Raw genomic sequence first — 23,970 nt, 5'->3', positions numbered from 1 at the left:
GTCCTGGGAGCTAAAGAGCCTTCTACAAACTTCTTTCCACTCTGGGCACAGACTTTCAATCAAAATTGGCCTAGAAGTTTCCCACTATGTTTTCAGTTCTTTGATTTTTTAAGGTGACTTTTAATATATTTTATCTAGCATGTTTTTGTTGCTCTCAGAGAGGGGACCTACCGTGACATGACCAGAAACAAGGAGTACTCTGGATCTGTTGAAACGGCAAAGTCAAGCCCCACCGCCCACTCTACTCCTGGCCATCGAAACTGGACGTTTGGCTGCTACTATCAGAGTTACGCAGCCTTGCTGGGAAGATTTTCAAGCTGCCTGACCCTGCCAAGCATTCCCTCTGGATCCCCAAGTGGAGACGGAGGCAGTGCCTGCGACACATCCATGTAGAAACTGCACAGTTGCTGCTTCCTACCCTGCCTTGAAGGCCCCTGATCTCACATCTGTGGGGCTGGGGAAAGCTCCTTCTTTAAGCTAATGAAGGAGAGAGCACATTGCTGATACAAGGAAATGTTTAGAAATAAATCCTGAGCAATCCAGCCTTCTGGCTCTCTGAGCAGCGCCCTGGCAGTCAGCAATAACAAGCATCTTATGAAAGGCAGCAAAAAGGGAGCCAAGAAGAAAGTGGATGACCAATTTTCTAAGAAAGATTGGTATGATGTGAAAGTACCAGCTATGTCCAATATAAGAAATATTGGGAAAACGTTGGTCACAAGAACTGAAGGAACCAAAATCACAGCTGATGGCCTCAAGGGTCGTGTTTTTGAAGTGAGCCCTGCTGATCTGCAGGATGAAGCTGCATTTAGAAAATTCAAGCTAATTACTGAGTATGTTCAGGGCAACAACTGCCTGACTAATTGCTATGGCACGGATCTTATGCATGACAAAATGTGCTCCATGGTCAAAAAATGGCAGACCATGATTGAAGCTCACGTTGATGTCAAGATGCTTCGTCTATTCTGTGTGGGTTCTACTGAAAAATGGAACAATCAGATTCAGGAAGAATCAGATTATGCCCGGCACCAGCAAGTCCACCAGATCCAGAAGAAGATGATGGAAATCATGACCGGAGAGGAGCTGACAAGTGGCTTGAAAGAGGTGGTCAATAAATTGATTCCAGACAGCACTGGAAAAGACACAGGAAAGGTCCATGATGTTTTTGTTGGAAAAGTAAAAATGCTGAGGAGGCCCAAGTTTGAACTGGGAAAACTCACGGAGCTACAGGGTGAAGGTAGTAGTCCTGGAAAAGCTACTGCGGATGAGACGGGTGCTAAAGTTGAACGAGCTAATGGATATGAGCCACCAGTCTAAGAATCTGTTTAAAATTCAGACTTTTAATGGTGACAAATACAAGACCTTATTTGTGAAAAAACAAACAAACCTGAGTGATCCAGAAATGGAAAATGCAGACTTTTCCTTCAGCTCCCTAAAGCCTGACCTTTTCCCAACTCTCTCAATAATAAAATTGCAGTTGGCAGTCCCCAAAGAGAACTTATTCTGAGAAAGGCGAATGCTAACAGGCGATGGCGGGAAGAGGAACGGACGCCTCACACCGGCCGTCTCACTGCCCTCTGAGGTAGGGCCCTAGCGTCACCCTCATCTCACAAACGTTAAGGGCTGAGGGAGACACAGCGAAGGAGGATGGAGACCTGGAAACAAGTCACCGGAGCCCCCTCCCAGGCCCTCAGAGTCAGCAGAGGGGCCACGGGAAAGGAGATCACCGTTCATTTAGGTAAGTTAAAGGCCGGCTGAGCTTCTAAAATCTTCCCCTGCATTTCTAGCAATTCAGTAATTATTATCAGAAAAATAGAATCATGACTATACACAACAGATTGTAAGCAGAATCCTTTCTATTTGGAAAACTCCGTGTTTCATAGAAAAACACCTCTAAGAAAAGATTAAGTGAAAAACATGAACGGAAAGAGAATTAATACATCTGGAGCATCTACCACGTACCACAAACAGTGCCAGGCACTTTATGTGTTAACAACTGACTTCTACCGAAGTCAAGAAAGGAGGGACCATTTTCCAGATGAAGGAAGTGGACCTGGAGAAGCTGCCCCAGGTGACGCTGTGGGAGCACACGAGGGCCTGGCATCCGGCACCAGGTACGTGGGAGTCTAGAGCCCACCTCTCTTCTTTTCATGATAACATGCCTCCTCATAAGACTTGAAATTCACACACCCCTCTCAGAAACAGCACGTGGCTGCACCAACAGATGTTTCCATTTCGCTCCTTCTGTTTCAAAATGCTTCTGAATCCCCACCAATCCTCGCCTCCATCTGTCCTGAGACCAGAGAATGAAGTGGCTGTGAAGCTACTGTCACCATGTGCTCTTGGGTCCTGAACTCTGCCGCCTGCTCAGCGTCACTCTCAAGCTCACACACCCACTGGGCACCCACGAGTGCTGGGCGCGATTCTCGCTGCTCCAGATAAACGTGAACAAAAGAGACAGAAACCTCTTGAATTGTAAGAGCTTATGTTCCCGTGCAGGCAGACGAGGAACACATAGGAATCCACTGAAAACACAGTGCAGCAGCTGGCGGTAATGCTGTGGGGAAACGTAGAACAGGGGAAGGGGCAGAGGGTGGGAGGGCGGGGAGGCGGGAGGAAGAGGTGGGGTTACCACGTGGACAGGCTGGTCTGGGCAGGCTCCACGGACAGGGCAGCGGCCGCTCAAAGGCGTGGAGGAGTCAGGGGACCAGGGGGCGGGACGGGAGGAGGGCAGGTGGGGCCCAGGCCCACCTCGGTACCACCTCCTGGATCCAGCCTGGCCGCCGTGCGGCGACTGGTTAACCCGGGAGACTCAGCAGCGACTCGGGGGCGGGAATCGCGCCGATTCAATTCGCCCCCAGCGCTGCGGCCTCCCACGGCGCCTTGAACGCGGCGCGTGATGCGTAAGCACCTGGCTCGTTATTTATAAACTACCCCGTGTTTTCACCTGAATGAGCGCACGTATCAACGGAGGCGTGTGGTGTACGGGCGGAACACTCACCGTTAGCCAGGATCTTGGGCTTATTGGCGGGGCTGAAGCAAATGTTATGAAAAATGAGGAGAGGAAAGTAAGGGCTGCTCTTGTGCTTGCATTTGCTCATCTCTGTAAGTAAGTCTAAACAGCCATCGAGCCTCAGGATCATTTGCTGCCCGTCTTCTCCAAATGATATATTCAGGAGTAACTTCAACCAAAGAATGGTCAGATTACTGAGGTGTTTATTTCCTCCTCTTGGCAATGTTAGAGACAGAAAGTTCTGTAAGAAGTTACTCTGTGGATAAACAGAGAGAGTATTATTTTCCTCTTGGGTCTTTTCATTATTTTCCTAGTCCCTCAGAGATCAAGTACTAGCATTCTGGCTCCTCTTTTCCCCAACTTTAATTTCTCCTTCCTCCCAATACCTTCCAAATACTCCATCTATACTGTTTCCAGGTATGAGTGAAAAGGTTAAGGAGAACAAAATAGTGCTCAAATTTTAATTCTTACTAATCCTTTCCTGATGATCGATAAAGTAACTGATCATTAAGTTTGGGGATTATTTCAGCCTTCTTGAATTTTCTTCCTGTCTCTGCCTTCTGGCAACTTTGCTACTCATTTAAAGCTATCCTACAGGAAAGAAAAAGAAACAAACCCTCAGTCAGTCTTGGACACCACTTAAGAACTCTGGTAGTGCCAAGGACAAGTGTTTTTTTTTTAAAAATCTGTGGGTACAGCTTATATTCACTTTAGCCCAGCTGCTCAGCATTACAGATGATTCCTCGTGGCTACATGTCATTCTTGTAAACTTATAGATGGGAAAGCTCCATTACTTAACTGTCAAAGTCATTTCAACCTCCAAATAAAACCCCTTCCATAAAACCACACCAAACCCTGAACTATGTGAAAGACAATAACTTATTGCCTAGAATAATCTGTATGCAAACAAGGAAAGAAAGCATAAAAGTATTAGATCAAGAAGAAGCCCAGGACGGCGTGGGAACCACAGGCATTTGGCTCAGGGTGCAGAAATCCAATCACTTAACTTTCACAGCTCTCCAGAAGAGCTCATCTTTCTTCCTGTTTAACAATCTATTCTGGCTTATTTCTTGGGTTCCCCTCCACCTAAATCAAAATTTTGGCTTGAATCCATAAAATACCTTTGGCACTTTTACATAAAAGGACTGAGTACAGAACGAAAGGAGCTGCAGAGACATCAGCAAGCCCACCCAAGCAACAAGTGAACTGCAGAATGGTGCCCCGCCCCGCCCTGCCCTGCCCTGCCCTGCCCCCGCTCACGTCTCTTCCCACCTCTCAGCCCAAATCAGTGCTTTTAGAGTCATCCCTTGTCCTGCCCATTCAGCTAGATCCTGCCCTGATCTTGGAGATCTGGAGTTGAAAACCGTGATAAAATAGATGATAGTACTTTAAACTGTAAATATGCTCTGGGCAGTCCTCCTTTTGCTGGGCCCAAAGACGTTCTTAGACGACTTCCTGCACTGGGTAGAATGCAAAGAAATATGCCATGGTCGAGAGAGAACAGATCATTTTAGAGTTTTAGTTGTACAATAGCATTAGCTACATGTTCTAATAACTACAGATGAGTTACGGGAGGTGCAGCTGAAAGTGTCCAGGGCTCGTCATAACAATGAGCAGAGGAAGGCTCGGAGGACCCCTAATTAGAGCAGAAGAAAAATGACCTGACTGATCTGCACCTGAAGTGGGAATCTGATGAAATGGAGTCCGATCACACTTATATCAAAATACGCTTAAGGGGACTTCCCTGGTGGCACAGTGGATAGGACTCTGCGTTCCCAATGCAGGGGGCCCGGGTTCGATCCCTGGTCATGGAACTAGATCCCACGTGCATGCCGCAACTAAGGAGCCCGCCCGCCGCCACTAAGAGCCGGCGCAACCAAATAAATAATCTTTTTTTTTAAAGGAGAAAACCAGAATATGCTTAAGTACCTTACCAAAATCATAGACTGGGGGTTGAAATATCTTAGAGATCATTTTGTTTAACCTAAAATTTTTTTGAATGAAGAAACTGAAGCTTAAAAAGAATAAGCATCAGCTCAGTCACACATCAGATCCAAGATTAGCATTTATATTCCACTTGGGAATTCCTACTTTGCTTCCTACCAGCGTGCTCTCCATAAGGAAGTGGCAGAAAGCACTGCCCGCCCCCCACCCCAAAATCCAGTTCCGGATGACTTCACACACACACACACACACACACACACACACACACACACACGGCAAACAGCCAGCCATGCGCTGGCAAATGAACAGCCGAGGTGAGAGTAGTAGGTCCCTAACGTTCATGGCGTGAATATTCCCACCACGGCTGATCTCAAGATGCCACCAAGACGTCAGCTGGCTTGCAAAATTCCTGCAAATTAACAAACACACTCATGAACCAGCGTGAGTCAGCTCCAACATACCACTGAGAAGATCTCTGTTTAGTGACACTGCTGTTTATTTAGAGACTGCACTCAAAGTGTGTGGTTTTTTTTTGGAGGGGGTGGTGGCTGGGGAGATGACCCAATAGAGGAAAAGGAGACTCAATTCTTATGAATGTGGTCAACTTTTGCAATTTACCTTGGCCTTCATGTAAATGAAAGGGAAGCATTCAAATTACTATGTACTAGTAAGTAACAGATAATCTGATCATATTCAAATTTTAAGGGATCTTCCAAATTAGGGATCCTGTTTACACGCACCTAAATACAGCCTAAGGGAACACGCGTATTGGGTTTGCTTAAGCCAACCGTCCCTCTTAAAGCGCCCAAGTTGAAACCAGTGGCGGGAAGTCATGTTCTAGCACAGGGGTCTCAGGGACTGAAAAGTCACCTGGGTGCCATAATGAAATTAGGTCTAACTTGGGGAGGGGCCGTGATTTCATAAACCATTTGACAATGTAAATTGAACTAGAATTGTGATGCTCAATTTGGTCTGTTTAAAGACCAATAAATCGCTTTTATGATCTCAAATAAATGTAACACAGCTGTCTTTCTAAAACTGTCATCTTTGAGAGAGAGAAAATACAGTCCAAAAGCTAAGAGACAAACTAAAAGGGAATGGTATGATCATATTCTAGTTTCTGTCACTTTTCATGTATCATCTATCAACAGGCTTTAAACAAAGTGACCCTCCTGATCCTTTTACAATCCTTTAAAATAAAATTTCTTAAAATCATAATAATTAATCCTAGAAACTGAGTTCTAGACTTTTCACACATGTCCTCGGTTGAAAGGATTATTTTACTGAGTCTCTTTTTTATGATAGGAAGGAGAGTGTAAGTACTCACTTTTTGAATTACCCCTTTACAGTCATGAGACAAGGCCAGGTTTGAAAGAAACATGAAAACCATCTGCTGGACTGCAGTGTTCTCGAGAGGCACCTGGGAAGCCATCTTCAGGATACACAGCATCAGGGAGCTGCCAGGGGCCCCTCGATGTGCAGCTTGAACAGGATATTGTCCGTAACTTGACCAACAGAGAGAACTGCAACCTTCAAAAACAACAGTCCATCACAACGTCATCTCAGCTTCACGCTTTAGTTCAACAACCTGAGTGGTAAAGCATGGCTGTCTATCAAAGGACTCGGCCATTAGCCTGTGAACTGCCATAGCACTGAAGGCTGGTGCTGGTATGTCTGCATCTGATCTAATGGACTGAGGGCCTAATGACCTCAATAAAGCATTTAAAAACACTGTGGTCTAATGCCTCCATTTTCCAGAAGAAAAAAATGAGGAACACGATAATCCTGGGGTGGGAGGATAGGACAAATGCCACCAGCCATATACGCTAAACAACATCTCAGGGCTCAGAGGTGTCAGTGACTTGCTCAAAGTCACACAGCTCACAAGCAGCGAGCGCCAGCGGTAGCATCAACTGGTTTTCCAGAGTCCAGTGTTTACTCAGTAAATTAAACAACCATATGGGATTTATCAAAGGAGAAAAGTAATCATAGAAGAATTAGAAATGCATTTTACTGTATTGTAACGTAAGCCTAAGGTGTGATTAGCTTGTGAAAATCCATGCAAAGAGGCCAGCTTAAGTACAACTAGATCTGAATCAAACACATCCTGTAAAATAAACTCATGAAAGGTGGGCTTCCCTGGTGGCGCAGTGGTTGAGAATCCGCCTGCCGATGCAGGGGTCACGGGTTCGTGCCCCGGTCCGGGAAGATCCCACGTGCCGCGGAGCGGCTGGGCCCGTGAGCCGTGGCCGCTGGACCTGTGTGTCCAGAGCCCGTGCTCCGCGCAACGGGAGAGGCCACAACGGTGAGAGGCCCGCGTACCGCAAAAAAAAATAATAATTATTAAGAAAAAGTAAGTAAACACAAATAAATAGAGTGATCTTTCCTGTATTCACACTACACAGCAGTATCCAAATACCAAGGTTTCCATTAATGTTACACAAAACTATCACTAAATGATGCAGGTTTTGTTGGAAACAAACAAGACAGGAAAATAAAAAGCTTCTTCCTCAATTAGAACCAGATTCTAATATTTGCATCAACTGTAAGTATGTAAGTAACATAGATTATGGTTTCAAAGATTTATCGTAAAGTATTGGGTTGGCCAAAAATTTGTTCGGGTTTTTCTGTAGCATCTTATGGAACAACCCCACACTTTTTGGCCAACCCAATACATGTTTCTTTTGCTCAGTATTTTGCAACGGATTCTCTTCTTCCCCAAACCCTAAATTAAGGAGTGAAGGGCGGGGTAGAGAAGGATGGTGTGCAGAGGGCACACTTCGGAGGCCGCAGTGCCCCACCGGTCACACTGCGAGAGGCCGTGAGCCAGGGTGGGGGGCAGCGAGAGCAGAGGTGAGGACGGGAAAGTCAACGGCAGCGGCCTGCAAACAAGGACCACGCTGTCCTGCAGTGCTCTCCATACACCACAGAGCCTGAGGCTCTGTTCCCGCCAGCTCACATGGCCAGAGTCACGCGGAGTGGGCGACAGGACGGGCGGCTCCAGGGTGGAGGAAAAAGCCACCCCCAGCACACAGCGGTGACAAGGTGGCTGTGAATGTTCTCAGTTCCGGTCCTTTCTCTGTCTGTCTTTTGATACCGGGAGAATCCAATTGCTACGCTGCTGACTGTTGCTAGAAAAAGCACGCGAACCTTAAACTTGCTGACTAAACCTTAAATCTGTGACCCTAAGTTTACATGGGAAATCCACACTGCCCGCAGTGCCCCCCACTTCCTTCCCCTCAAACAGCTACCTCACACCTTCTTCTCTCTTCCCAAGTCACCTCCCCGCTTGCTCTGCTCTCTCTTAGTTGTTGGCCTCTAACGAGGCAGGGCCCCGGGAGGCTCTCAATAAAAAGTCTGTCAAATGCAGGAATGAAAGAGGCACCCCAACGATACCAACTGCCGCCAAGCCAACCGAACCCAGAACTACCTTTCATCATGCCAGCCTCCTGCTCCAGAATCTCTTAAAGTTTTAACCTTAACCTGTTTTTAAGGTCTTCCATCAGAATTTTCACTCTCAATTTTCCTCTTAAATTCAACGTTCCGCTGGCATATAATCGCGACAGTTTCTCCCTCTCTATTCCGTGAGCTGTCCAATGACTCTTCTGTCTCATTAAACATATACTAACGTAACTGCTCATTCTTATAATACCTATGAGAAAGCGTACCTCTAACCAACATACCCTCAAATAAGTGGAAGAAACACTTCAAAATGTATACTCATTTTTTCACTTTGACAACATTACATACGATTAGTTCTGTAGTATATTTTTGAAAGGCAGCATTGGGTTCCATTTACCATTTGGAAAATTTGCAGTATAGACACAAAGCAGCTGCAGGGCAGTTTGCATCAGTGAATCATCCATCAAAAGCCAAGGCCAGAGAGAGTGCAAGACAGGGACGAGATGAGCTTCCAGGGCTGCCTCCTGCAGCAGGAAGGAAACAAGGGCAGCATTAGTCTGAATAATGAAAATATAAATTAAAATCAAAGCCAAAAAACTTGTCACCAACAGCAGACAAAAACTGAATTGATTTTTGTTCTGATTAGAGAAAGGAATCCTATGGACAGATTCAGCACCTTGCGACCCGGACTGCCCTGACCACAAGCCCGGCCAGTCTCAGTACGTCCCTGCCACACTGGGGTGACGAGGGTACAAAGCCTAGGTCAGAAATGTAGGAAAACAGCTTCTGAACATGTAAATTAAGCAAGACAGTGATACCTTGCAACACTAAATAAACTCTTGTAAATGCTGTGATATGGTTAAGAAAAGGGATCTGCTGGTTAAGGAAACGTTCTGATCAGTTCTGAGTTCTCCCCTCACCCCCTGCCCTGTGTGTATGTATATGTATATATATCTAACATGTGTGGCTAGACAGATAGATCAGAAGTAGATTACTGTTTTTAAATAAGTTGAATATGATAAACTTCAGTCAAAAGATTATGCTAAATCAATAATTCTTAAGTAGCTCAGTCGTCATTACGAAGATCAGTTACCGCTGGGACAATATCATGGATAAAATATAACTATCGGCAGTAAATGCAACAATTTTTCTAACCAACAGTTACTAGGCAATTTGTAGACCCATGTGCACACATGTGGGCCTTCATACCACACCCTACACAACTCGAGGGAGTATCAACACTCCGTAAAGAGAGTGGGCAGGTTATTCCCAGCGTTACCCCCCACCCTCCACAAGCCTGGAGCCCAGCCCCTCGACTGCCAAAGAGGCCCCTGCCTCCCGCCTCCCAGAGGAGACAGAACGAGGCGGTACGAGCTCCTTCTCTACGCCGCCCTTCCGTGGGCGCGGTTTATCTGTGGACCCCTGCATTCACCCTTCCTGCCGGGCCGTGAGGAACAGGCGCTCCTCTCGGGGCAGACTGACCCGTGCAGCTGTGCTCTGGAACACAGCCCCGCCTGCCTCCTCAGGGATCTTTACCCATCTACCAGCTCTTCCCTGCCTGTCTCTTTAATAACGAGGCCCCGATGTGCTCATTTCTGTTTATATTTAAGCACTTTACATGTTAGGAGTAAACATACAGACTCGCTTCCTTTGATACTATATGTCCTAAATTATAAATGCTGCTCTTCAGAGCCAAGCTTCTAGGAAGAGTACTCTTACTGCTGTCATTTCCCAGCTATTATTTAATCTTCAGAGGCTGGTAAAATCGCTCCTACCTTTGTAGCTGTCAAACCCTCAGGCCCTGTGGCAACTATTAAGGGCTCTTTGTTCTTCGTTTCCATGCAGTCCCTCTATCCTAGATCACCTCCAAGCTCTCTCCAGCATTCCCTTCTCAGCTGTTTTCTGTCTCCTCTTCAATAGTTTTATTTTCCGAGGACATGACCTAGGCTTTCACTACATGCCCTCTTGGGAAAGGTCAGCAATAGGCACGGCTACAAACGCCTCTACGCACTGCTAACCCTAAGACCCCAGCCTGCGCCGCCCCTCAGAGACCCAGAGCCATGTGATCCACTGACTACCGGCCATTTTCCACGCCGAGAGCCCGAAGACACTTTGCACCGCGACGTGCGAACCCAACACGAGGACCCCTCACGGCTACACGCCGCTGTTAGGCACGCCTGCGGTAAACTTGAGCCTGGAAGTCGTTCTATGTCTCTCGTCTTTCTCCTCAGTCTGTCGCATTTGCTCCCCTCCCTCCTTCCCCACTCTCCCTGCCTGGCTAAGGTCTCGTCACCTCCTGCTGCACCAGCACATTCACCCCCTCTAACCTTGCCCGCTCTTCATTCCATCTACCTCACGGCCCAGGTGAGCTTTCCGGTATGGAAACTCCTCCGTGTCATACGTATAGACAGCGGGTGGGGCGGGCATGGGTGACTTGGTGAATCACCACAAGAGTGACCAACAGGGGCTTCCCTGGTGGCGCAGCGGTTGAGAATCCGCCTGCCGGTGTGGGGGACACGGGTTCGTGCCCCGGTCCGGGAGGATCCCACGTGCCGCTGAGCGGCTGGGCCCGTGAGCCGTGGCCGCTGAGCCTGCGCGTCCGGAGCCTGTGCTCCGCAACGGGAGAGGCCACGACAGTGAGAGGCCCGCGTACCGAAGAAAAAAAAAAGAGTGACCAACAGTTAGTGATGGCAGTGTGTCACACACCTCAGGTAAGCTGAAACAAGAAAAGAAATTAAGAATCTCTGCCCCCTAGAACTATGTCTATTCTCAAGAGTAATCTAAATATTCTTCTTTGGATGTATTCCTTATTAAACAACTTGGAAATGCAGAAACACGTGACTTACAGAGAGATTACACTTTCACGGTTGGCTGATGTGTTACAAATGTAAACACTACACTTTACAACCAGTACCCAGGCGGGCACCTCGGAAATCCACAGGCAGATCCTACTTGGAAAGTGTGCTGGCGTGTTGCCTGAGTGAGGTGTCACGGATGCATACCAACCGCACCCAGTCACAAGGACCCTAACAAACTTCGTAAATGACACCTCTATTTGGAGTAAAAAGTTTGTACCACTGGGAATCTTAATGAAATCTATCAATGCTTAATTCCCATCAAACTGCTTTGAAATGTAAATTGTTAGTCATGTGTCTTGAACAAATTATTTTACACAGTTTAAGGGATATGTGTTCAAGATGTCCATTTCTTAGATATAGTATATATTTTCCAGTTTTATCACAACTAAAAACAAAAAAGGTACGAAATTTTTTTAAAAAACAAAACTTGTGTAATTTATCTTCATCTTACTCATTTTCCATAGTAATTCTGTGTGGAAGCTAGCTCTTCAAAAGTGTCGTATCACTATGACCAAGCAAATCAAAGTGTTCCAGACACTATATCCTGTGTAACAGCACCAACGGGTGTGTTAAATGACAGCGTCAATGCTCACAGACAGAGCAAAACAACAGAGGGGCTGCAGCAGCGCTGCGAGTGGAGAACCTCCTGGACATCAACAGGCCCACACTTGGCAATAGCAGTAAGCGATTTCTCCTCTGAAGCGGGAGACACCCTCATCTTCTTTCCTGTGGATGCAGACACCTCTACTTATCCCCTTGGACAGTTGTCTAACAACCACCTTTGAAAAAATTCTGCCTTAAGATACATACATGGCCATGGGACCTCTCTGGTGGAGCAGTGGTTAAGAATCCATCCACCTGCCAATGCAGGGGACATGGGTTCGAGCCCTGGTCCGGGAAGGTTCCCACATGCCATGGAGCAACTAAGCCTGTGTGCCACAACTACTGAGCCCACGCTGTAGAGCCTGCGAGCCACAACTACTGAGCCCACATGCCACAACTACTGAAGCCCGCAAGCCTAGAGTGCATGCTCCGCAACAAAGAGAAGCCACCGCAATGAGAAGCCCACGCACTGCAACAAAGGGTAGCCCCCACTCACCACAACTAGATAAAAGCCCGCGCGCAGCAACGAAGACCCAATGCAGCCAAAAATAAATTGATTAAAAAGAAAAAAAAAGACATACACAGCCATACATTCCATCTTAGCTAAAAAAAAAAAAAAACACCAAAATGGCTACCAGTAGAAAAAAAGAGGCTCAAGTTTGCTTTAGCTGCCTGAAGTTAAAGTTTCAGTGATAAAGTTAAAACGCCGACATAAGAAATGTCATCAGGGTTGAGGAATTATGATAAGATTAGGTGCATCCATTTCTGAGAATGAACACTGAGCTTACAAACCAATCAACCGTGCACCAAAAAAAAAAAAAAAAAATTCGAAGTTTTCCATTTTCCCTAATTATCTCATATAAAATTTAAACTGGTCAATCACAGTACTATCAAAATTTTGAAAAGAAGCTCTACTTACTTTACATTCTTCATTTTGATAAAGACAGTTTCTTAGGAGCTGCATGGCAATGCTTAACTCTTTAATAAAACCATCCTCCTGTTTAAACAAAAAGCAGTTGAAAAATGTGAACGACAGCACATTACACTTTTTACATACAGTAATTCCTTCTCCCCTGGGTCACATTACAGTGCAGCTATGCTCCCACTGTGCCTGACCACCACAGCTTTGAGGGAACTGACAGGCTAAGGATCTCTGAAAGATGACTATATTTCGAGAAGCGCGTCCACCAAGAAAAAGCGATTTCTGTTCTATCAAGCACGGAGGAACTGAGATATATAATAAGCTCCACGTTTCATCTCGATAAAGTGAAGCAGGTACTGACTGGTTTTCAGTCATATCAGGTGTTGGCTGACACTCTCAATGATGAAGTAAAGGGCCTCTGCATGAGAGGAAAAAGGAAGAGAGGCAAGAAAAGAAACTGGCAAACATATAAGTCCCTGGACCAGTGAAATGATCAAATATGGCTTTTTCTTGGTTTCTTATCAAATACAGTAGAAACTAGTTATTACACAGACCGCTGCAATAATTGTCTTAGATCTATCTATCTATATTATAGATATATAAATATCACAGATATACTTGTGAACATATACACATATTAATTTTCTCAATAAGCCTGTGTGGCAGACCTTTTTAACCAGAGTTGTTAGTATTAGCCACCGCTATCATATAAAGACTGTGTTGTTTCCAGTAGTCCAGACACGGAAGCGACCTGAGTGACCACTGACAGATGAATGGACTAAAGACATGTGGTGTATGCAACCAATGGAATATTACTTAGCCTCCGCCCCCCCCCCACTCCTGCCATTTGCAGTAACACATATGGACCTTGAGGTCACTATGCTAAGTTAAAGAAGTCAGACAGAGGAAGACAAATGCTGCACGATTACACCCACATGTGGAATATAAAAAACAAACAAACAAAACCCAAATAAATGAACAAACCAAACCAAATAAAAACAAACACGGAGATACAGAGACCAGAACAGTGGTTACCAAAAAGGGAAGGAGGGAAGGGATGAGGGGGAGGGCAAAAAGGGTAAAGGGAGTCAACTCTACGGTGACAGATGGAAATTAAACTTTTGGTGATGAGTATGGTGTAGTGTATACAGAAATAGAAATATAATGTTGTACACATGAAACATATAATGTTATAAACCAATGTTATCTCAATACAAAATATAATTTTTTTTAAAACCTGTGTTATTTGAAGTTTACAGTGAAAATGAAGCTTGAACATGAGTCCAGCAGACTCGATGCTTAAAAGAGACATTCAGAAATCCCGGAAGGAAATAAACATGATTAGGAATACGAGCTCTGCAACAGCCCAGATATGGGGCAAACAGTGGCTTTATCCATTATCAGTTACGTGACTGTGGTGTCATGAGTGTGCAGGGGATAATAAATATGAAATGTTTAGAATAGTGCCTGCCATATAGAAAACACTTAGGACGTCATCTCAGTCCTGGTGAACCTATGAGAGAAAGAATTTCTTTTTGTAGTATAAACATGTATCATGGGCTTCCCTGGTGGCGCAGCGGTTGAGGGCACGCCTGCCGATGCAGGGGACACGGCTTCGCGCCCCAGTCCGGGAGGATCCCACGTGCCGTGGAGCGGCTGGGCCCGTGAGCCGTGGCCGCTGAGCCTGCGCGTCCGGAGCCTGTGCTCCGCAATGGGAGAGGCCGCGACAGTGAGAGGCCCGCGTACCGCAAAAAAAAAAAAAGTATCATGCACGCAGCAAAATGCTTATAACAACAACATATAATATATCAATCTCATTAAAAGATTTTCAAGTGAGAACTAAGAGAGACACACACACACACGAAACCTGAACGCAAACCTGCTAATGCAGAAATCCCATTAATTTATTTGGCTGCACCTTTCTTCTAAAACAGACCCTCATTTCAACCGAACACTGGTGTCATTTATAAGCACAAGGATACTAGAGAGACGGTCTCCACGTATGGCCATTGCTGCCCCCCAGAATTCGAGAATTCAGTCACCTTCTTCTTCAGCGCTGCCCTCCCAGGCCTCAGACATTCCAGGTTCAGCTGTGCGTGAATATGCTTCATCTGCTCCACGCAACTGTCTATTAGATGGGCTGAAAGGGAAAATCCAAAACAATCAAAAGGATATTCCATTTCCAAAAAAGTTAAAACTACACATAACAAACTCTCAAAAAAATAACATCTTCTATTTCCAACCAACTTCATTTTCGCACTTTCAGTGAGACGTTAATGGATCCGAGGATAAAAACGTAAGAGGACTAAAATGCTGAAGCCCACTTGTTTTCAACTTAGTGTGACCCCACCCACGTCTCCTTTACGTTGGAGGCGTGGAGAGCTGCTTCAGTAGCAAAGTCACAGCTCAAATTAGTGGGCTTGATGTTCTCTTTCATCTCTAAGACCTGCGTTCCCTGATTCCAGATGAGAAATTATGACACACTAGAGGGGAAATTTCTATGAAAATATAGGATCATCTAAGGCACTTGTTATTACTATCAAAACTATGTGATTTCTTCACGTGGGCAATATGTGCTTATAGTTAATATTATGCAATTGAGTGATGTGCTACTTTTAAAAGCTTCTCTAATATTTAGATATAGATTCTCTGGAGTCAGAACCCATTACACAAAAAATAATCTACATGTGTAATCTTTTTATTTCAAAAGTAACGCATGTTTACTATGTTTCCGTACAGGGAAAATAAAACCTATATCTTTTTAGGGACATTAAAGTTCTTTACACTTTGAGTCCAAAGAAAATTTAAATGAACAGGCAGTAAAATATACGAATTGAAAGTATGCCATAAAAGGAGCTGATGTGTCAGGTGGCTCACCCTTCAGAGCGTGTTTCTGTGCTCTTCTACTGACAGACAGAAGCGACATCAGCGCATTCACAGCGACTCTTTTCAGGACATCTCTGGAGGATTTTCCTTCATAACACTGCAAAGAACATACATGAAGCTGCCTTCGAGAAAAACAAGCTGGAGCAAAATAGTTGTGAATAAAAGATGCATTCCATTTAAAAGCTATGGTTAGTTTTCAACTATTCCATGAAATTCACTGGAATCTGGTAAATTATTAAGATTTGAGAATGCTCTGTGTGGATAACACTGAATAAGAAATTTACAATATGGAAAAGACCAAAAATCATCCTCAAAGACTCATCATCTAAAGAAAAAAGCTATGTTTAGTACTAACACATAGCAAGTTTATACACTTAATCAAATTCACCAGGGAATATATGAACACATGTGTAATTTATTTAAAAGGGCCCTTGGAAAACTGTGGAATTGGAGAACTGTTATCAAACTCCTCCGGTCTTCTTCTTGAGACACATTCCCCTCCCTCAATTTCTACTCAATGTACCCCTGTATCTCAGGTGATTTGGTTCTTTCCATCTTTCATTTCTATAGCAACGTTAACCTATCGTGTGGCATGTTTTTCAAAAAAAATATTACTTAATTTTTTGACTCTCACATAAATGAAAAAATCACTTGTAATTTTGAAAATGCTGATATTTTGGTATATTTCCTTTACACATTTGAATTTATGAGTTAAAAATCTTTCATTATAAAAAATTCAAGTATGTGTAAGAGTAGAAACAACAGGATAACAAACCCTCATACTCTCTTAAAACATTTTTGACTGAAATATTTTAAAGTAAACAGGAGATATCATAAAATGGCACACTCCAGTATATATAACCATAAACTCATTATCACGCCTAAACTACTTATCAATAATTTCTTGGTATCAGCTAATATGTAGTCAAAATTCAGATTTTTCTCTTTTGTCTCAAAAATGTCTTCTCACAGTTGGCTTATTGGAATCGGGACCCAGTGGAGCCTTCACATCATATCTGTACATTATATCTCCTACGATCACCTGCCTCTTCCCCCCACCCCACCCCACCCACCAGGGTTTTTCACTGTTGTTGTTGAGACGTTGAATAAACCAGATCAGTCATCCTACAGAATGGCTCACATTATGGAACAGTCTGTTTGCTTCCTTGTAATGATTTTAATTTGTCTTCTCTCCTGTTTTTTCCCATTTACTGGGTGTTTTAGCTCTAAAGGGTTGACTAGATTCAGGTGAATTTTTTGTGGTAAGATTCTCATGTGGATATATGAGTACATTTTTATTACAAGTTCAAGGGGTTCATAAGCTCAAGTTGAAGAATCTAGAAGTTCTTCATTTGGTTTATAAATATTAGATATCATTCAAATTCATAACTTTTCCTTCTACCAGTAATTTAAAAATGATCCAGCCTTCTAGTATTATTAAAGTTAAGCTTAAATGACATAACTTTACATAAAATATAGTAGAGCATAATCACACAGGTGCAACTCCATTTACAATTCCAGCCTGGCCTACACTTGGCAGCATGACACTGGAGGAGACTGCAGAGTAGAGTAGGGGGGCCTCCCAGCCCTCCCACCAGGAGCAGTGATTCCATCTTAAATATCTCACTTAGGTCGCTGCCTCAAACCAGGCAGGTCCCTGTCTGGCCAATGTTAGATATTAAATGGCCAGGCCAGGGATGCTTGACAAAGACCATGCTGAGTGTGACCATGAGAAAGGGGTGAAAAGGCAGTGCAGTGTTATAGGATGATGAATATCTATGGAGTAGAATCATAGTTAACTATGAGAATCCCAATTTGTCTGTAAACAATCTTCACCATTGATAGGAAAACTGCTCTCACAAACACATCCTTATTGAACTTGCACGTTATTAGTGATTTGAGAAAAACAAAACTGAGCTCATTGAAAAACACTACTCATCTACTATCTGCAGCAATGAGGGAAAAAAAGAGGTAAGACTTCTAGGGAAAGAGTTGTGCACACAGATGTGTCTTTTATTCTCCCGTGAAATCTCATTAAAATGACAGAAATGGGAATTAAACACACACACACACACACACATGCGTGCACACGTGCAAGTTTGGAAACTAGAAAGTCGATGGATGAATGGCCAATGCGTTCGCAGGCTTGAGAACCCAGATTCTAAGCGGTGAGTGAGAAAAACTGAGTATCACCCCAGTCCATACACTAAGTTGACAACGGCTGAGGAAACTTAGTACCATGTACCCTGGGAAGTGAGAGTGAAGGAGGACTGTTTGAAAAATCTCTGAGAAGCAGTTACATGGGACCAGATTCTTCCCATCAGGCTCTGTGCAGCCAAGCCACTCTTCCTCCCCAATCCTTGTAAAAAACTGGAGGTTTAGTCTCTGGAGAGGACGAGTTAGAAGGATTCTAAACTGGCAGAGATTTGGCACCTGTGTAGGTGAGGGTGTTCTACTGAAAACAAGGAAGGATTAAGTGAAACTGTTCAAATTAAATTCTAAGACCCCAGCTCTCTCCAACTTTGCTGCAAAACAGTTGGCAGGTGGGTTTTCAACCCCAGGCAGGAGGTTGGAAGATTCCGCTCACGGGAATGTGACAAGCTCACCGAGACAGGGTCACAAAAGGACCCAGCCAGATCCCTCCCGCACAGAGCCTGCAGCTCACCAGCGCCTCTCACATGCTCAGAGCATCCACCTGCTTTACGTCTCCCAGTTTAAAATATAACAGACGCAAGAGGGAAGAGATATGGGAACATGTGTATATGTAGAACTGATTCACTTCGTTATAAAGCAGAAACTAACACACCACTGTAAAGCAATTATACTCCAATAAAAATGTTAAAAATAAATAAATAAATAAAATAAAATATAACAGACAACCAAGATTACCAGACATCTGACAAAAGTTCCCACAGCAGGGGATAGAAAACAAAATAATGAGAGGAAAAAGAAGAAAAGAGAGATTATGTAGGAAGAAGAAAACTTAACAAAAGTTCCCAGCACACAGAGCCTATAAAGTGGAGGCAATGTCAATGAAGTAATTAAAAAACAGAAGTTTACAGATGAAAAGAACCCTTGAGAAAGTCCAGCACAACAGAAAAAAAGAGACCCACACCTAGGTACTTCATCAGGAAAATGCAGAGTATTAGGGACAAAAAAAAAAAAAAAAAATCTAAAAACTTCCAGGAGAGAGATACCAGAATTCTGAATGACTTCAGAATTCTCTACAGTAACATGAAAAGTTAAAGGAAATAGATAAATGCTTTTATAACTCTGAAGGGAATGATTTCCAGTCTAGAGTTCTCACTTGGCCAAACTATAAATTAAACGGAGGCATGGCTAGATTTCAAAAAAGCCTCCTATGTGCCTTCTCTCTGGAAGCTGCTGGAAAAGAGACTCTACCAAAAGAAGGTGCGGGGCACAGGGGTCACGGGAAAAGGCAGAGAGGTGAAGGAATTCCCCAGGAAGGAAGTGAATGGAGACTCCAGGATGGCACTGGGCACCAAGCAGGTCCGAAGGAATCGGGAGTGATTTCTTCCAGAAGATGAAGCTGATATAAGTTCTGACATTTCTGAATATACTATGAAGACATTCAATGGCTGGCAAAGAACAAGGAGCTTTCCAGTGATAAGAGAAAGCTCATCAGATGAAAAATAATACAATTACCTCTAAGGAAAAAGAAAGCTGTGCCGGAAAAGAAAGGTGAACACTGCGCAACCTGGTTCAATTGTGCATAACATTTTCACAGTTTAACACCACACCCCGCCTAACCCTAGTCAACCTGAAGCAATATAATACTGGGGGAGTGAGGCGGGAACCCGCTGCAGTTGGGTAGGTAGATGGGACATGGAAAGAGGGTTAAAAGTCTCGTTTTCCACACCAGAAAATCAAGAGAGTCCAAAACCAAATAATCAAGATAAAGAAATACAAGCATGTTATTTAGAGACACGGAAGGGAAACTATAAAATAAGAAGCTAAAGAGGTACAAGGAGTCACCTCTGAGAAGAGGGGAATGAGAGAAGGTGGCAGAAGTTCCCTACTTTGGGTTAAAAAAACGTACAAAACTGGCACTCTAAAATGTGTAGGTGGTAAAACTGGTATGAAAACCTAAAAAAAGGAAAGAAAGAAAGAAAAAGAAAAGAAAGGAAAGAAAGAAAGAAAGAGGGAACTAACCTCTAGTAAATCCACACACTTTTCAACGTAGACCGAAGGCCAGAGCACAGGATTTAATTTCATCTCCCACTTAGCTCTTACTGCAGACTGGCAAGGAGTTGTAGCACCAGAGCAGGACACCCTGTAAGGGTGAGGAGCCGGCAGGAGGGGAGGCTAAGATTCCACAGACAACAGGTGAAGTGACAGACAACTGGCTACTGGATGACACAGACACGCAAAACAAATCAAGAGGATAGAGAGCGAGAAACCATAGGCAGAAAGAAAATAAGAGGACTCAATGTAATTTGTTTAAATGTTATGCAGTTTCTGATATAACTCCTTCTATATACTAGGTGATCTAGACTTTTTGCTTTCTTTCCACAAGGTACTAAAGTACAGAAAAGCCTTTTTAATTACAGTGAACATTCTCTGACGCAGCAGAATCTCAAATATATAACAAGTCTTCTCTCCAACAGATTTACTGTTGAATTTTACCACTCACTAAGCAGTAGTGCAAAACATACCTCCTAAAATGTGACATAAGAGTTTGCTGCTTCCTTGCATTACTATCCTTAGATATCATATCAAATAAAAAGAGTAAAAATAATCCAACATATCAATTACAGACAAAACCTATTACAGAGATAGCTTTTACTAATCTTGTTATCTATATGTATTTGCAAATGAAACATATTGAATATCTCACTAGAGAAGGCAAAATCTCCATTAAGTCAAATGTGTTCAGTATTTTATGTTCAAAAGACAGCTAACAGTTTCTGAACCTGAAAGCACCTCAAAACAGAATTACAAAAATTATGGAAAAATAAGCATACGTGATTTAAGAGATGAGTACCAAATGCAAACTTTCAACATGTACCCTCTGTAGGGTACGGCTGTAAAGCAGCCATTACAAAAGAGTCTCTGTCAAGACATTTTAATTGAAGTTACAAACGATATAATAATTTATCAGGAGACGGAGAATTTTAGAGCCAGCAGAAACTGAGCAATAATGTGATACAATCCTACCATTTGCATTGAAGAACCAAATCAGAAAAGGTTAAGTGATATGCCTAAGGTCACACGTCTAATATTTTTTTAGTACAGTTTGACAGGAAATTTAAATACGCCTTTGAAGGGCAATTTCAGAATACTATTTTTTCTGATAATTTAAAGACTATAGTTTACTTTGCTTCATATAACTCCCGGCACAATTCACAGCCCACATGGATATATATTAAGAAACATATGAGATTTATTATAATGTATTGCTGCTTAATGCATTCTAACAATATTTTAATTCACATACCATCTTTATTCAGGGCACTGTAAAGAAAACACAGCATCTGAAGTTTAACAAGTTCATTAATAAATGCCCCATCTCATGTCAGGCATACATTTTTCTCATAAACTCTCATAGGTACAATTCCTTTCTCTCCTTTGTCTTAAATTTCTGTGCCCTTCTAACAAAAGTCACATATTCATATTCTACTGCTTCCATGAGCAAGAAGAGTATGATTTATTAGGAAACACGATTTAAATAACTGGTTAACATATCCATACCCACACAGATCTTATATCTTTTGTAATGTGGAAGAAATGGGGAGGAAAGTTAGCTAATCATCAGGAAAACCACTGAGATACCCTCTGTTCCCCTGAAGACGAAAACACGTTGGTGTGAGCAAAGGCCCCTCGCCCAGGAGACGAGCGTCTGCCAAAGCCGAAGTTGGGAAACTAGTAATGATTTCTGATCAGGGCTGGGGAAGAACTTCGGTAAAGTGTAAATTTTAGTTTCCTGCTTATAACACGGTGGTCCTTTGGTATCCACAGAGGATTGGTTCCAGGATCCCTGTGAATCCCCAAATCTGCAGAGGGTCAAGTCCCTCACGTAAAATGGTGAAGTATTTGCATATAACCTAGGCACATCCTCCCATTTACGTTAAGTCATCTCTAGATTACTTCTAATACCTAATACAATGTAAATGCTATGGAAATAGTTGCTGGGAATATAGCAAATTCAAGTTTTGCTTCTTGGAACTTTCTGAAAATTTTTTAAAGAACATTTTCAATCCACATTTGGTTGACTCCATGGAGGCAGGACCCACAGATACGGACAGCCAACCGTATTCCTTAAAGTGCAAAATCGGACTCAGTCAATCATGAGGGAATAAAGCCTATTGTGATGGTGACTGAGACAATTTGGGTTCTAAAGTAAGAAAAATCGAGCAGAATGAGTGAGGGAGGAGCTACAGGAAGTGGTGGCGTCCCAAGACTAGGTGTCTTTGAGGAATACTTAGGGGACCTGTCCCCTAGAGCTCCAGCTCCTGAGGAAGCCGCTGAGACAGAAGAGGAAGTGTCGGGGAGCCCCTACCAGGCTCCCTCCTGTGCTGTGAGGACCACTAGAGTCCGCTGGGCAAGGGGGACAGAAGTCCCCGAGGAGCCCACGAGCCCCTCCGCAGGTAGCTCCGGCGGGACCGGGGGCTGCCCCTGCCACCTCCGCACCCCAACACAATCAGGCTGTCATGCCAAACACACAAGGGGTCATACCAGAAGGATTTGCGCAACCACAGCCCTCTCAGGCATGGGAGGCACAAAGACCCCAGAACCCTAGGCCCCAGGGACGCGGCCCAGTGGGCAGAACACACACTGACTGTGAAACGCGGCTGGCTGCTCAGGAAGCAGGAGCAAACTCTCCAATGTGCCCGCCCACCACTGACCCACCTTTCAGTGAGAAGACAAAAATCATAAAACCATATGATGATTTAATTTTAACTTTATTGGAGTATAGTTGGTTAAATGTGATTATTAAAAAGGATTCTTAATACTGAAAAATCTAGTAATATTCCTCTTTGTAAAAAGCTGTGCAACTCAGGAAACACTTCCCTTTTTTTAAAAAACTGTTAATCTATATATAAAATAACAACACTACAGCGGCTTTAGAAAGTTTTTGATGAAACAAAATTCTTGGTTCATATTTTAGGATTGCAAACAATAAGCTTACAAGATAAAATAGGCAGCTGGGTTTGGAAAGGGGGCATTTTCTCAGAAATATGCCAACCACGTCCACCTACCTCCACGTACATACACCTTAAATATATAGCTCGTTTACAGTAGAATCCAAATGCCATTTAGGTAAAAATATTTTCAAAGATGTAAACATGTCTTGAAAGTGGTGATAAGTTATGAAGTATAGCTGCATTCCTGAAACATGATCATTCTGGTCACGATCTGGCAAACTATACTGATAAATCGCCGGATTTCAATTACTAATGTTTCATTTTGCATTTTTACATCATGTGTATTAAAGAAACTGGTCAGCATCAAAGGAATGAGACTGGAGAGGAGATGGTTAATTTAACTGTATATATTTTTCTATTATTTAAATGGTCATAATGAGCATTAATTGTTTTTTAATTCAAATGATAGAAAAAAATTCTTACAAGACCAAGACTGAAAGTCAATTCATTTAAAAACTAAACCAAATCTTGAAAAAGTAAGAAATCACATACCTGAAGAATTACTTCATTAAGTTGTTCTAGAGATTTCTGACTTTCCTGGGTTTTATCAAGAAGTGAAGCCATTGTTGGACTGTGGCATAAACTTGTTTTATCCTTATCCTGGAGATGCCTTTTTGCTTCTTCAGTCAGGAGAACAGAAAGGAATTGCAGGCTGGCAGTACACAGAGTGGGGCAGGTGCTCGACAAACCCACACATTTGCAGAACATATCTGAAAGAGAGAATAATTCCATATGTAAATGACCGAAAACTTCTTCAAAATTAAAGAAGTTAATCAGATTTATTTGAGTAATGAAGTTTATAGCTTTTTTATTTCTAACGAAGTAAAGCTTATTAGCACACAAATAACCGTAGTGTTTAAAGGTAAGTTAAACAGTACTAAGACAACCTACCGATGAAGGAATCTAATTTTCATTTTGTTCTTTTCACATAGATTCTTTTTTATATGAATGTTGAGTGTGTGTGTACAAGTGTACCTATACACAGTTATCTGCTAAGATCTAAAATAAGAGGATTATATATAAATGAGTACTGATCTCTCTGGGGTCTACTGGGGGACCCAAAAACACTCTAGAGTTTTTGAGTTTTTATTTCAGTGCTAACCTTAAAAAATAGTTAATGTAACTATACTCTGGATTATCTAGATTACTATTTTACAAGTAAGTGTGATTGTTTTTCTG

General features: G+C 43.1%; 1 protein-coding gene and 1 pseudogene across 5 annotated transcripts in view; one reads left to right on the top strand and one right to left on the bottom strand.

The window, feature by feature from the left end:
• The window catches only part of RTTN (rotatin), a 140,369-nt gene that overhangs the window by 5,646 nt on the left and 110,753 nt on the right, over nucleotides 1–23,970 (bottom strand). For all 5 annotated transcript variants that reach the window (XM_059041409.2, XM_059041414.2, XM_059041413.2 and 2 more), the window contains 7 exons: nucleotides 23,284–23,501; nucleotides 15,617–15,722; nucleotides 14,782–14,879; nucleotides 12,737–12,814; nucleotides 8,754–8,880; nucleotides 6,282–6,484; nucleotides 2,999–3,266 (listed from right to left, as the gene is read on the bottom strand). In XM_059041409.2, coding sequence (XP_058897392.1) covers nucleotides 2,999–3,266; nucleotides 6,282–6,484; nucleotides 8,754–8,880; nucleotides 12,737–12,814; nucleotides 14,782–14,879; nucleotides 15,617–15,722; nucleotides 23,284–23,501 — 1,098 coding nt within the window. The remainder of the gene's footprint in view (nucleotides 1–2,998; nucleotides 3,267–6,281; nucleotides 6,485–8,753; nucleotides 8,881–12,736; nucleotides 12,815–14,781; nucleotides 14,880–15,616; nucleotides 15,723–23,283; nucleotides 23,502–23,970) is intronic.
• On the top strand, nucleotides 595–1,314 carry LOC131742954 (small ribosomal subunit protein eS1 pseudogene; annotated as a pseudogene).

The sequence above is a fragment of the Kogia breviceps genome, chromosome 15 (genome assembly GCF_026419965.1).
Source record: "Kogia breviceps isolate mKogBre1 chromosome 15, mKogBre1 haplotype 1, whole genome shotgun sequence".
NCBI lineage: Eukaryota > Metazoa > Chordata > Mammalia > Artiodactyla > Physeteridae > Kogia > Kogia breviceps.
The sequence above is the reverse complement of the archived record's forward strand: the minus strand, read 5'-3'. Positions and strand labels throughout refer to the sequence as shown.